This window comes from Notothenia rossii (assembly GCF_949606895.1).
Source record: "Notothenia rossii genome assembly, chromosome: 4".
NCBI classification, from domain to species: domain Eukaryota; kingdom Metazoa; phylum Chordata; class Actinopteri; order Perciformes; family Nototheniidae; genus Notothenia; species Notothenia rossii.
In genome coordinates this window covers 16717598-16733623 of record NC_136902.1, presented here as the reverse complement: position 1 = coordinate 16733623, position 16026 = coordinate 16717598, and the positions used below count along the sequence as shown (strand labels likewise).

Here is a 16026-nt window from a genome sequence, read left to right as displayed (position 1 = left end):
CCAACTGAGAGTCGTGTTGTGCCATATGCTGCCCATTTTTCTTCAAATAACATTTCTTTCTGCATCGAACGTGTGAGAGAAGAGACGGATGAGCGCAGCGGGGCTAGCTGCAAGGTTTGCTCTGAGCTCGTCAGAAGCATCACCCTTGCATTAGCGGAGCAGGGCGATTATAGCACAACATTCCTTTCTCTCACCTTTCTGCAGAGCTGCCCGTGGTGCTTGTGGACTGCTGTATGGGAAAATGCAACAGAAAGGCCAAGGCACTCTAATTAACTTCACCTGGCATTCCCACTTACTGTGAACGTGTCTAACCTTTACACAACCTCGCTTAGTCACATCTTTTCTTAAACACCCAGGTTGAAATTCTCATTTAATGTCAGTAAGCAGACTACCTCCACCCCCCCACACACCACCTCCCAACCCCTTCCTTCTTTTTTTCGTAACCTTTTTTAGACTTCAGCAACAGATTTATATTCAGGTTGGCCACAGCACTTTGTGGTGCTAAATCAATAAAACAGTGTCCCCCATAACAGACCTCTGTGTTTTCCTTCCATCGATCCTGTCAGCACAGATACATTCAAGAGCAAGCAAGGCCATTACCCTCTGCAATCCTAACTTTGATGTATACAGCAGTTGACAGGTGCCAGACATCAGCTTTGGGTAATTGTTACACTGAGAGGGGGCATCGTTAATCATCGCTCTCTTGGCCTCAACTCAGTTGCTCATGATCGGTTTTACGGTTTCTGTAGTAGTTGTCAAAATCAGAACGCTTGCAGGCATCACCCTCACCTTTTCACCTTGTTGCCACAGGGGCAGTGATTATATTCTGATGTGTGACGCCATGTTTCAAATCTTATAGATTAAAACCTACTTAATAAAATAAGGAGATGCAAGCAGTATGGTAAGCAACGGTGAAACATGCAAAATCCTATAAAAGATTAAGTATTTAGAGAAAATAATCCTTTCCTCATTCTGGGCTTAATATCAAGTGTTCTAAAATGTTGATAAAATATACACTCTTGTCGCCCTATTATCTTGGCATTATCAATAAATTCAAATCTGTTTTAAATGTGCAGATCAAGAGCTTATTTTGTTGAAACCATCGGGAAATCAATCATGTAGCTGTGAAGTGGCAAAGTTAAACTTTCTGTTTTTTCATCTACTCAGAAAGATATTAATCAAGTTGAGAAGGTTTTAATTAAATCCTCTATTTCATAAAGAAGGTTTAATTACTAACTTGGGTTCCACTTGATTTGCAGCCCATCCTCTTCCAGAGTTAAAAATACAAAGGTGTTATATTCTTATCAGTATTAGTTAGTTAGTATCTCCTTGTTTGATAATTCCAGCAGGTTTAATCCTCACACCCTTGCAATTATCAATCAAGGTTTAGCACTTGTGTTACCTGGAGGTCAAAGTGGTAATTAAAAATATGCAGTCTGAAGACATAGAGGTTTTTTAGATTTCTGGGGAATATTGAATTGAAAAACGATACCAGCAGCGTACAAGCCTAGGACAAAGTAAAAAGACATTGCCTTCTTAAATGGTTCCCTGCAGCAAAAAGCTCGAGAGACAAATGTTCAAGCAGCTTATTTTCCCAGCTGGGGCGAAGATGGGACGTGATTCAACAAACCTATAACACCTTTTGACTGCATACTATTACTTCAGCTGCTCTGTTAAAAATAAATCCCCTATCAAATGTTTCAAATAGATGCTTTACTTTTTGGAAAGAAGAGTCTTTTTAAATGCAAATCACTGCTGCTGTTGCTTTTCCATTACTTTGCAGCGATCCCTCTTTGACCCACTACACTCGATTCAGGCAGCCCTGGAGTGATTTAACGTGTGGCATCGCGGCAGGATTCCCACCTGTGAATTCCTTTAATTGCATCGCTGATTCTTTTGTTTGCCGGTTTTGTAGTTTCCATTATTTTTCTCTTTGGCAACTGAAACCTATTGAGTCGTCTCGAGTCTGACTCCTCAATTTGTCAGCTTTGGTGCGGTTGACCCCTTTTGAGTTGTGGGTTAAAGCTATAACTCACACACTGTGAGTTGAAGGAATCCCATCAGCATCCGCTGCGTCCTCATTCCTGTGTTTCCCCAGTGTCCGGCTGCTTCTGATCACCCTAACAGCAATGGATGGCATTCATCGAGTGCTTAGATTAGACTCTGTGATGACGCTCTGCGATGGGTTCAGGAGAAAATGATTCATGTCTCTGCATGTGCATCCACCTCTCTAATGGGGGTATCCAGTTTGAGCCCAGACGTCTCACCAGCTGTGATTGCTGTTTTAAAACGTCAAACACAGTTGCTGATTAGATATTAAGGTCTTAAGCAGGCAGCGTTGTGAACAACCTCAAACAACCTCCATGTATCAACTGATTTACTTTAATCTTGATTTGTGATGATGAATACATTCAGATATGTAAATCCAATGTAATTATTTTACTTGTTCAGGGAGGTTTAGCTGGCATGAACAAGATGCACATTTGACAACTAGGACTATATATATGTATTTGCCCCAAAGAAAGAGAACAACAAAGAACCACTGGCAAACTGGCCATTGCTCTGTGAGGCAGTACAGATTTGTGCTAAATGCTAACTCCAGCCTGCTAACATGCTCAAAATGCATACCTGCCAACCCATACCGATTTGGGCGGTAGTCTACCACTTTTGACATGTTTCTACCGCCTACCGACTTAGCTGGCTTTCCCTACCGATTTTCAATCTTCCCAAACAATAAAAAATAAAAATGACTCTACATAGACACTGGACTCGACTTTTGGCGGACAGCGTTTGCAGCGTGTCTGTGATCCCATCATACAAACAGTCCTCTGTGTTTCTGAAAGAGAAACAACGTGCAGAGGAAGGGCAGCGTTACCCCTGGGGCTGATGGGTAATCACTCCCAAATGAGTTTGGGGAACAGAGACTAGGCATTTGAGTCCTGCAGGGTTTCCCCCTTAATATCAGTGTCTCGAAAATACATGTTGGCGACTGAAAGACATCCAGTGTTTGGTCTTTTCCTGAAGCATCCTTCATCTACAGTGTCTCAACTGAAAGAGGACCACAAACACACACAAAATATAATACCATTTTGAGATTTGGGGATATTTATCTCCCAGTCTTTCACTTTTTCTGACATTTTCAACACCAAACATCTCGTCAATGCCTCTGTTTAGTGAACTACAGCAATTTGAAAGCCTGTACATTATTTATATCACACTTTATCAGTAGAGAAATGCAGTACTTTTTTTAATGCAGTAGTTTCTGATTTATGGCGCAACACAAAGATATTTCGCTCTGTGCAAACCTTTGACTCTAATATGTCAACAACATGAAACAAGAATATGAACCTGGCTTTATCCAATGTTCACGCAAGAGTTCTGGCTTTCCTACATCCTGACACATCCTTCATCTACACTGTCTCAACTTAAAGAGGACCAGAAACACATAAAAAATATAATAAAATGACTTTGGGATATTTATCTCCCATTCTTTTACTTTTCAGGCATTTTACAGACCCAACATGTCGTTGATGTCACTGTTTACCAAACTACCACTTTTTGTGAAAAATGAATAAAATGATGCAATATATGTTAAATACATGGTTTATACATGTCATTTCTGGGGTTCCATTTATTCTGATTACTTAATTTGGGTGTGCACATTTGCCGCGCACAAACCTACCTCTTTTGGATTTGGAAAGGTTGGCATGATGAAAATGACAATACTAAAGATGCTTATGCCAAGAAGGCGTAATGCTTTCCATGATCACCACCTCAGCATGTTAACTCACAGATTGTCATTTCTCCAGAGCAATGCTGCAAGCTTTGCTAAAAAATTAGAGCAATTTAAAGAAGGGTGACAAGAACACCTGCCGACTATTAAGGGGGCTCCTGAACATTAGGAAAATGCCTATCTTGCATTTCCTCTAAAGAACTTGATTGATATAGTCCATGTTTATCCTATGAGATTCTTTGAGTTACCTACATCTTCACTGTTCCAGTTGATAATATGCCTCAGTTATAATTTAGTGTGATTAAGCTGCCTTTCTTAGGGAGGGAACATTAAGCTATTAGGTTGATTAGTAACACATTTAACTTCCATTCACAAATTCCCCACATAAGTTAATTCTTGATCATTGACAGTTTGACAGAAAAGCTATCGTGAACTTTAAATGGTATGTTGCTGTCTTCCTCAGCAGATTGAGTTTTCATCTTTTGACAAGTAGGGAACCTGGGTCACATTATAAACCGTCTTTCTTCAAAGACTTGAAAGCTGAGTAAGATTGTGAGATGCAATTGAAAACTGAATTTAATAGAAGGTTTAATATCTTGATTTGCTGCGGGGTGGTGAAGACAGACCTTGGTCTCACCAGGAGGGAAGTGTAAAGGAGCGCTTGTGCTGCTAGTTCATACAAAAAGTGCTGCAAATACATTTCTGCGGTAAGTCTCCATTGATATGTTGAAAAAGGAAAGTGACAGCACAGCAGGTTGCCCAGGTAACAGACCCAATATAGGCTCTGTACAATATTACATAACATAATGCAAGTATATTCTAAGATGATCAATTGACATGGTAATGTGAAATATATGAAACATGTATCGTTTGTTTGTTCTGCAAGGCATCAGCTGTCTATGTGGGCTACAAACTAAGTATATTTTCAGTCAAATGTATAATCTATTAATTAATGAGACAAATATATTGTTCATAAAGGAAACTTATGTGAAAATCAGTTACTGTATCTTATCTGACAATGTGTATGCAATAAAAACTTTGCTATTATCTATTCATGGGAAGGGATATTTTATTAATGATACATAATATTCTCTCATAGCCTACATAGTTATTTCACCTATAAACAATGCATAAAGGTGTCAACTTAAATTATAGCTGAACCTTATCTTTCTTGCCAGCACACAATAAAGTAACACATTAATATAACATGTATATGTTGGGGAATATAGGCATTTGCTTTCTTTCTGAGCATTGTGTGGTAAGATTGATACCACTATCACCTATGTATGTTTAATATTGAGTAACATCCAGCAGCTGGATAGAGTAGAACAGCAGAAATAAATGACTTTGTGATAAGCACAGCTAGTTTGATGGAGTAGTTGCATTTGTAGCGCACAGGAATGAGAGTTTTATTGATAGTCTGATAGCCACCGAGAAAGCGAATAAGCATGTTCATCAAAATGTCAAACGTATCCCTTAAAGGCAGAAAATAGCTGATCCTGGCAACAACTGTAATTTTTGCATCTAACATGTAAAAAATACGCTATATTTCTTTGATTGAGAACACTGGACTAAGGGCATGTTGACCCTACATTTTTAAATGATCTTAAATGGCAGACAGTTTACCCCTAACTGCTAAATAGGTCAGTGATTTTCAACGCAACCATTAAAAACTGTGATTCTTCTACTATTAATCACTACCAGAATAGCTCCGAGTTAACATTTCCTTGCCCTCCCGACCCCTCTTGTCCCCTTCAAGATCCCGCAGATCAGCTATGCGTCAACAGCCCCGGAGTTGAGTGATGACAGGCGCTATGACTTCTTCTCACGGGTGGTTCCTCCAGACTCGTTCCAGGCCCAGGCCATGGTGGACATTATCCAAGCCCTGGGCTGGTCCTACGTCTCCACCATCGCCTCAGAGGGCAGCTACGGAGAGAAGGGCGTGGAGGCCTTCACACAACTCTCCAAAGAAGCAGGTAAGAAACGATGATCAGCAATGGGCACTAAACAGAATACAAATTATTTAATGTTACTGTTTCAATGATTTAAACATATACTTTTTTCAACTTTGCATTTCCTATTTAACATTAAATCTGTTTTGGGTGGATGAATTATTGATCTGTTTGGCAACTGCTGTTTAAGTCCCCCAGTGAGTTGTGACTGGAAGAAAAAAACTAGAGAAACAGCTGCTGCGTCACTATAATGAGCATAGCCTGTGCCCTTGTCAATGTAATATACTGTATGTAACTATAGTAGTTTTAATTTAGCTGTTCGCAGACGCCGAAAATGAATTGTTTAAAAATGTCTAATTTCTTCTTTTTAGCCAGCACAGAAGAGAGAGGACTGGTCTGAGCGGGTCATGTGGGAGACACGATTTTCTTTCACTCTCTGCCTTTTCTGTTTCACTCAACCTCAATTTGGTATCCCTGCTAGTGAGAATGCGGCACTCTGAGGGTAGTAATGATGGTCAGTCGGCCTCGTTGTCAGTCAGTTCAAACCACTCTGGCCTGGTTGTGTGCATGAAGCCGCAGCATTTTAGATATTAAGTCTTTTTAGAGAAGAAGCCAGCCTTCTTAAGTAGATGTCTCTAGACATTTCTCTCAGGAGCCGTGATTACACAGAGAGCCAACCGACTGAATGAGCTGGAAACAAGCTATTAGAAACTGTCTTGTTTGTTGTAATGCAACATTAATGGTGATTGTTTAAAGTGGCTATGATACTTTTTCTTCATGTTTAAGTGTTAAGTTATTTAGTTTCCATTTTGGTTTAGCAGGGTTAGAATAAGGATGTTGAAGAGTATTCACAACAGAGATGTGCATTCAGACAAGGTATTGGCGTGTTTCTGCCTGTAACTGGGCTGACAATTGTGCACATGCTTGACTCACCTGCTCTTTCCACATTGATGCCGTTGTGGGCATGTGGTGGTACATGTGAATCAGCAGTCACTGCTGTCGCCAGGAGACACTCCGTTGCTATACAGTACAACGGGTCGGCTATATTTGTCAAATCATGTGGTTTACAATCTGCTGCCCTTCAGCAATTCTGCAAGAGTAGAACACGGATACATTTTATAATACAGTCCAGTGAGTTTGAATTTACTGATTATTTTAACAGCAGTTAAAAGTGTTGGCAATTGCTGTTCCCAATCCCTTTTTCCATATTTGTAAATATGCAGTGCCTCTTCAAAACGTGCCTGTTTTCGAACAGGCTGATTGCTTGGCATGTGGTATTGCTGCTTGCAGCTTTCCCCTTAAACCACTCATCAAAACAACTTCAAACACGACGCAGTGCTGCCTTTGGTCCTGAGTAATAAACCTGCCATGACACTGTTGTATCCCCTAGAAATACTAGAGTATACATTAAAATAGGTTTAAAAAACTCACACAAACATTGACATTGATGTGGTGAGCTGTACCCAGCAGGCCGTCTTAGTAAACTACTCAGTGTGTACATAACGCACTACCATACAAATATCCCGTAGATCTCAAGAGTTCACACACCCCATTGGCTCAAGACAATAAGAGAAAGTGTTTTCTGCTTCTCACGTCAACCTTCAATGGATCCCAATCCATTTCCTGTACATCTGCAGGGAGTGATCTCTGTCTCTTCTAATGTACGGAAACCTCTTAAATGAGGAAAGCTAATGATATCCCACAGGCACTGATCAGAAGTCCAGCGTGCATGAATATTTTATCTGTGTGCATTCGCGTCCAGTGTGATTGCTCATTAAAATGTTAGGAAGCTGTTTGTGGAAGTGTAATTTGCATCGATGCAGAGAGCGAGAAGGCAACGGTATAGGAACAAATAGGGAAGCCTCTGATTTAAGGCTTATTTTGGAAATGCCCCTTTATCTTAAATCCTGTGGATAAGCAGTTTCTTCTAGCTAGTTTCCTTAGATGCATTTCTCACTGATGTTTCTCTTTTTTTTACTATGCAAAGAGGAGTAAACACACTGATATTATTATGACTCTTGAACAGCTTCACAAGGAGTATGAAATTATAAGCCATTGTTGTTGTTGACTCATCCTATTGCTACTGAGCGGCAGTTACTTTGCAATATTTTGTGTTCATATACAAAATTGGAATTATTTTCTCCAAAGTAAAAAGCTTCCAGTACCCAAGGCATCTTATCTTTAATAAACACATTAATTATGTAATAGCATAACATTACATCCGGAGAATCCATTCAAAGGCATCGGTTCTGCACCAGAACAGACTGCAATGGATTGAAGAAGTAGACGTCCTGGGGAATATAGAAAGAGAATATCTGAAAGAACATAGGGTGTGAGTGGTTGTATTTAACAGAAACTGTGAAACAACAACAAACACTTTAGGTTGCTGTAGGTGTTTTGCAGCATCCCTGCAGCTGCTCAGTAAGGCCTCTAGATGTGTTTTTTTGTGTGGCTGCCCTGTTTGGTTGCAGTGAAACGTCAGATGCATTAGTAGGATCCTCGCTTCACCACTTCAAGCAGAACCATCTAGTGGACTAATGCAATATGGCTACCCATTACCCCAAGCTGAGTCTGGAGTGATGGTCAGCCTGTATTGATCTCTTCTGTTTTTTTCTATTCTTGTTTTTTTTTCATTCCACTTTCTCTCCCCCTGTTTAGGCACTGTTCCCATTGTGCACCTTCATCCTGGCTCCAGGTGAATCTGGCAGAGATTAATCGTGTTTGTATTTTCCTCTGTCTGTCTGGACCAAAGCCAGACCAATGGAGTTCAGTTTTCCCATTTGATAAAAAGACTTGCATTTGAGGAAAACCTCCCACAAAGTATCACTGTGGAATAGATTGCAGCACATTGCCAACACCATGCATTCTTAGATGACTGTCGGGGGGCTCTGCCAGATAAGTAAGGCACTGATGTTTAGCAGTAGAAGAGGACTGGGGAGGAAGCCTGACACATCTTTAAAGACCGTTTAAAAAAAGCACCATACTTCTGCATGACCCTCCGACATTGGCAAGTCCCCGACCGGCAGTAGAAGGGCACACAGATGTAGAATGTGAATGTCAGCCACATGTCAGCTCATTTTGATGTGCTCCCACGTGTTGAGGGGGGAACCTGGAGAAAGCGGGTATGCCTTCGGACTGCCGAGGGGATAAATATAATTGCAGCATAATGGATCCCCTGGAGGGTTTGGGTTTGGAGGGTGTTCAGTAGGCGGGCTGGGGGTCGAATCCATCAAGAGCCTTTAATTTAAAAGGATTTGTATTTTACCAAGCAAAATGGCAAAACTGGATTCCTGGCCGTGGAGTGCATTTTTCAGAAACGAGGGCGTTGAGGTTGAATAATTGAAGTAGTTAATGCAGTGCATGACCTATGCCACTCAGACAGATAAGCGGAGAACTTCCAAGGGCTTGATGAATTTAGCCATCGTGATTATTATGTCGTCTTTGATATATTAATCAAATGTGGAGCAGAGGGTAGAGTTTATGGTGAATTTAGTTTTTGAATTAGGCCAATGTTGGAGGATGATACTTTAGGTAAAGGAGTAAAGCTCTGCTACGAATGGCAGTGTCACAAACTCCCTTCTGATGTGAGCATGCAGCATTTTGAGGGGTGAATGCACCAAAGAAGGGTTTGTGGACGCTGATATCAAGAGTAGTGCGTCTCTGGCAACCACTCTCTACCCTGAATCACAAATCATATGGCACTAATGAAGTTGTTACAGCACAAACACACCCATAAAGTTGTAAGGCTAAGTGCAATTTCAATGTTTGTGCATCTGATGGTGGTGAAACTATAAAAAGCGTTTGAGGACAGCGGATTGGTTGTAAAAGCTGAGAGTCAGTCTCAGTCAGCGGTCTTGTCAGGAGAGGCTTGCCATGTGCCGCTTCCCTTAAATCCTCTTGAAGGCAATTGAGAGTGAGGAAAGCGAAAAATGTAAGCCCAGGATTTGGGAAAGGACGGAGAGGGAAGAAATAATTTTTCGTTTATATAAACCTTATCTTTCTTTTTGTTTTTCCTCATTTTCAAAAACATGCCTTGTACAGTACCGGGAAATGTATTAATTTATTTTTAATGACATGGCTTGAGTAGTACCGTCCATCCTTTTTAAATGGGTTTCAGATACTTCAAATTATCTGAATAAGCGAATTGTTATTGCGTGTGGCTAGAAGAGCTGGAGTGTTTTTGCAATGGGGCTCATTTGCATTAATTGGAGCCAATTTTACGCCAAATATATGCATATTACCACATTTAAATGTGTGCAAATAGCCCAGGAAGCGCATTTTGCATGGCATAGCAGAATGGGGTGCATACTTTTCATTTTTATCCAATTTGCACTTGCACTTAGCGGCAAGAAATGGTGTACAATCCTTCAATGAATTCACCCCTCGGTGTTATCCATGTGACCATCTGCCATGTATTTCTGATGACGCTTACTGCCATGTTAGTGGAAGCCAGAATGCACTCTACGTTATTTTGATACAATGCTATTTCTTTGATAACACTTCAACGAGTTGGAGTTAAACCCTCTCTTCTCCCCATGCCTGACATTTAGCTGTCTCACATCACACACCTTCGGCCAAGACAGACATGCAACTCTTCTTGAAACCCACGGTTTGAGTCGAGTTGTCTTTCAGTGACAGGTGAGGGCGTGACGACCCACAGCCAGCCACTTTAGAAGTATAGATACGATACTTTCATAACCATCATGTCTGACTCCCTGACTAACTGGCCATCCGACTGACTGACAGATGAGGTATTCTGCAGGCTTTCAATAATTTAGCCACCGCTGCTTAACTGCCTAGCCGCAGTCTTAAGGGCATCCTTAATCCCGCTCAGTGTTCAGCTCTTTGCTCCGTCTCTCTCTGAAGATGGGATCTGCTCCAAATGCTTCTTATCTTTATCAGTGGCTTCTGTGGTCTGTATTATTGACTGTTGTGACCTTTAATATGTCTCTGTTCAAGACTGTTATACCATTATAACTCTTCACACAAGCCCCCAAGGTTTTACGTCTTAATGGAGTTAATGCATTTTCATGAGACTTAAAGGTAGGGTAGGTAATTCACTTCAGAAACACTTTTTGTTATATTCCATGGAATGCTCTTAACATCCCGAGAGCAATGAATATATTAAATGCTTTGACAATAAATACATAAAAACATTTCATCTGTGGAAGCCGTAGCGCTGTAAAAAGCACGACCAATCATTTTAGCCGGCCCGGCTAAAATAGCTGGATGGCCTACCTGCCTGTCAGCCTTCCATCTGTGCACAAACTTATCTCGTGCCCTCATTGGTCATGTGCGCATTTGTGTGTGTTGGAGGAGGGGCTCTGTAAGGAAGTCTGAAGGAAGTGTATTTTCAAATTCTAGCGCACTCGAGGTGGTTTCTCCATTCTTACCTACCCTACCTTTAAGTTACCAGTGAAAAACATAGGCTTTTTCTTTTTTTCTACTCTGGATTTAACGCTAATGTGTTAACTACCGGCAGACATACCATCCCCCTATAACTGAAAGGTGCTGCTTATATGCCAGAATATCATGTTTTACAGTGCTAGGAGTTCCTGAACTATAAACCTAGAAGTGCAGTGTCATTGTAGGATTTCTGGCTGAACTGAAATCCCTGTGCTGAGAGAGAGCTTTAGTGCTGTCCCTTGGAGACCTACAACGCTGTCTGCTCTGCACAATTGACACCAAACACGTTACACTTTAACAGGATCCCACAAACCCTTAAGCAACAGCTAGGCCATTTGCAGGATCTCCATTTTTGTGTTGAGTCCACTTAGGGAGGATAACAGCAGCCATCCCAGCGGTCTTTTGGCGCATTTTTTTTCTCGCGTTGAAAATATTCCTAATTCTGTCGGCTGATACTTAAAAATGGACAGTTAAGAGGAGACTCAGCATTTGTCATTTTTCCATCTTCTTCCTTTAGAAATGCCACAGTAAACTGAGCCTGGAGATGTGTGATCTGCCAGCTAAAAGCTGTTTATACTCAAGTAATGAGCCTGAGGAGACTGGCAATTAGAAGATTCTTCCATGTCTACTCAGGGAAACTCAAACTGAAAGGTTATTGGCGAGGCTATTAAAATGCTTGAGTGGTATACATTTTAATTGGTTTGTGTAGAGCTTTGCTGTTGACTAAGGACAGAGACTGCTCCCTCAAATCAGGCCTAAAGTAGTTCCTTTGCACAGCACAGGTGATCTTATTATCTGTTTATCCAAAGGGCCTCAAAGGTCAGTTTGTCCTCTCCACCTGTAATTACCATAATGGAGGAAAGCTCAACTTTTTTTTTTTAAGATATAATTTTGTTTCTACACAAAATATTGAGCTTAATAGAAGCATGGAAGCAATCAGTACCCTTCATCCTGTAAAAACTCATCAGCAGCGACCTGTCTGAGAATGATTTATGGTCAGTATTAATATCCTCTTTGTTTGTTATTGCCAGCTGTGCTATCTGATTGGTCCAACAAGTTATGTTTGATAATGACTTTTAATGAAAAGTCAATGGCAAGCTGTTGGATTTTCTAAAATCCATATTATGAAACGTGTAGCGATATGTCCCTGTTGGCGTGGATTATTGAATTTGTTATAGCTGATATGTTTATAACTCCCTCTCTCTGTGGAATGACTGCACTGCTCAGTCGAAAGCTGCAGTTTGAGTGTTATACTGCATGCCCCTGTGATTTTCATATCATTGCCAAAATGTAAATGTATACACTGTAAGACCATCATTTAGGCTCTATTGCAACCATGATTGCATCATCAAATCTCACTATTGTGTTGACATGTATACCATTTCAATATTCTTGAGATTTCCATCGGAAAACAGCAGCTATTGTGACCCCAGGCTTTTTTGTAATAGTGTACCCACTGTACATCTGTGTGTTAGAGTGATAATGGGTGGATCATCCCAGAGGCCTTATCATTTCTTACTCCTCCCTCGTAAAAAAGGTGGAATCTGCATGGCCCAGTCGTTGAAAATTCCCCACAACCCCAAGCTGGAGGATTTTGACAAAGCCATCCAACAACTGCTGGAAACGCCGCACTCGCGGGCAGTCATCATCTTCGCCAGTGAAGAAGACATACGGTGAGGAGCACTGCACATTCTGGCTGCTCTCGTGTTGTTTAGGCGCGTTGATGGGTTGCCACGTTGAGGTCTTTAATCTTTGAGTAGCAGCTCCTGAAGACAGGCTCCAGGCACCGATTTGCAATGCATACAGGATCACTGCTACACAAACATACCTCCAACAACACAAACACTATCATGCCTTGCGGGAGAAGTTGAAATACAGATCACAACAAAGCAACAGAGAGATACTGTTTCTCTTACATTTCCCCTTGGGATATATTTATGTAAAGAAGCAAAGAATCAAATATTTATTACTTGTACATTTAGAATGAATGCTCATGAAATGGAAAAGAAAAGAGGAGTGGAAGACATGGTGGTTAATTATTATAACTCCCTGTTATCGTAAACACACATGACATATATAAACAATAGAAAACCATAACAATACATCCTCTCCTTTTTCTCTCAGCTTTAACGAGACAAATTGAAGAAGTGTACAAACCAGAGGTGTAATTTCCAAGTCCTTAAACCAGCTGTGCTTTTGTGTAATATATATTAGGTTGCACATACCCCCTGTGCTCTCTCCTAATTCTCATATGGATGTCCTTGCAGGGGAGTTCTCAATGCCACCAAGAGAGCAAATCAGGTGGGCCATTTCCTGTGGATTGGATCTGACAGCTGGGGGTCCAAAGGCAACCCAATCCTCCAGCTCGAGGATGTAGCAGTGGGAGCCGTCACGATCCTGCCCAAACGCTCCTCCATCGAAGGTACGCTCACACGTCATACTTCACCACGTGTTGTTTTTATATTTTCATTTAGATATTGTTGGTATTACTATAATCAGAATCAGAATAATTTATTAATCCAGGAGGGAAATTTGGTTTTGTTACGTTCGCTTCATTTTAGAATGACATCAAATAATATCATATATATAAACAAAATGAAAATAAAATAAATACAACAAAATATATGTATTTACATCAACTTAAGAGCTCAAATGTGCTCATTGTACTACAGTTATAAAAACCATAAATATTTCAAAATGTATAAAATATACAATATCAAATGTACACAATGGTATATTGTTAATAACATATTTATGCTGAAAACCAGATTATTGCTCAAAATGTACAGTGTATTTCTCAATTGTGTAGTCTTTTTGGTGTCTGTAGGTTGTGTGTGAATAATTACTCAAAAAAAAGAAAACATTTCAAAGATATTATTATAAAATTCTATGAAAAATATCAGGCAATCATCGTTCGTTTGGGTCACCTATGTAAAACAAGTTGTGATCCCCATACTCACATTGCCTTTTTACATTTTCAGCAGTTCAAGGGTCCCTTAAGCATTTATTTGGAGTCATGTTTTTACTATTAAATCTCCTTTTGGCTCTATTTGGGTGAAGTAGACGTGCAATCTGTTGTTAATAAATAATATCGATCACAGCTGTTTTGGGGGATCTTTTTCGAGGGAGGCAGCAAAACAAACTTCAGACACATTCATCCGGTCTCCCTAAACTGTTGATATGGTGAATTTGTAGGCAAACAGCTGCTTTTAGCATTAACAACGATTTAGAGCTTAGGGGCCCCTACCTGAGAGGAAATGCAGAGTCAGGTGATCGTTCTCTCTGGGTTCATCACCTGGAGTGACCCCTTTCACAACATAAATACAAATGGTGCACCCACTTTGCCCTCTGCCTCATCTATTTCCACTTTAGTTGGCAATCTTCTACTTTTCACATTGACTTTCCAACAATCCTCAGAGAACAAGTGTGACCTTGTTCTTGCCTTTGGCCGTGGGTAGTACATGACCAGACTAAAGTCAGTATGGGCAAATTGGGTACTTTGATCACAAAACTCTTACATTTAACTATTTCAGCCTTTGCTGTGTCATCCCAGGTACATTCATTCGTGTGGTTTTACAAAATTGTGCAATAATAATAATAATCTTAAATCTCAGCCTGCTGCGGAGGAATTAGTATCTCTGGTCTCTACGGTATCATTGTTGAATAATTGGATTGGAGAAAAGCTTTAATTCAGATTTTAATAATAAGAACTGATAGGGTTTCTTTTTTATATCCCCAAAAGAAATACTATTATTAATAACTTTTCAAATTAAGAGTAGATTTTAAACTGTAGTTCACCAACAAGAAAAAGGAAGAACTTATACTACACACTGAACAGATTGAGCAGAAATGGAGTATTCGCAGCATGTGCCATTTATTTTATGTTCCATCCAGTTTCCCAGTCCCAATAACTGCTCCTTAATACAATCGAGGAAATTTGAAAGTCTTGAGTTTTATGAAGCTTCCTGTAATTAAGTGAGGTCTACTCAGGACAAATGTACGCTCTGTAGGCAGTGAGGATATTATTAATCCACCATGCATCATTGATGGTCTTTTGAAAAGAAAGTCATTCAGCTCTGATTAGCCATTATCACCTCTACCCACGACTCATCTGATATGACTGGATAACACAGACAGAGAGACGTAAAAATGTGAAATTACAGATTATTCTCAAGAGAATTGTGAAACAGGTTTTAAAAAAAATACTGCATCACAAATGAAGTTATGTTCCAGCTTACTTCCCTGACCCACATTGGGTGGTAAAGTTGCACAAACAAGAACAAATTCACCATACAAGCTTTGTATTTCCTTTGTTGCAGCAAGTTACCCTTCCTGAAGCAAATGCTCTGGATACAGGCGTCTAATTCCTTTTTAAATTAGTCTTAAGCGAATGCATCATGCCTTCAATCCTTTTCCATTGTAGTGTATCAAATGAAGGGAATAAAAAACCTGTTCAGCACCTGCAGGACCTCGCAGCCCGGGGCAACAGGCTGCAGCACCATTTACAATCTCTGCGTTATTTATTATGCATCCTGTTTTTTAATTAATGTAATTTCCTAGATGAAAGAAGTTATTAAAGTTCCATGGGGGCTTGAGAGGAAGAGGAAACTCCGTGGTCAATTTTTTATGAAGTAGTGCTTGCCGGTGTGCTTCCAACATCTAGCGGCCGGCACCCCCACCTCCAGGGCACCCACTGCAGCAAGTCTCGCTTCATTTCCCCCAGGTTTGAATTGGTTGATAATTGGTCCGGAACTGAGCCATTCTCCTCTCTCCTCCGCTCCCAGGGTTTGATGAATACTTTACTGGGCTCACTCTGGAGAACAACCGCAGAAACGTGTGGTTTGCTGAATTCTGGGAGGAAAACTTTGACTGCAGGCTCCTCAGTGCCTCGAAGAGAGAGGATACGAGCCGTAAATGCACAGGTACATGAGTTTT

The 16026-nt window shown here is 40.5% G+C and overlaps 1 protein-coding gene across 2 annotated transcripts in view; it reads left to right on the top strand.

Annotated features, from left to right (window-relative positions):
- LOC307034668 (metabotropic glutamate receptor 7-like) overlaps positions 1 to 16026 on the top strand; it is a 65553-nt gene that overhangs the window by 21761 nt on the left and 27766 nt on the right. For both annotated transcript variants that reach the window (XM_079673502.1, XM_079673501.1), the window contains exons 2-5: positions 5493 to 5709; positions 12629 to 12764; positions 13359 to 13513; positions 15876 to 16013. In XM_079673502.1, coding sequence (XP_079529628.1) covers positions 5493 to 5709; positions 12629 to 12764; positions 13359 to 13513; positions 15876 to 16013 — 646 coding nt within the window. The remainder of the gene's footprint in view (positions 1 to 5492; positions 5710 to 12628; positions 12765 to 13358; positions 13514 to 15875; positions 16014 to 16026) is intronic.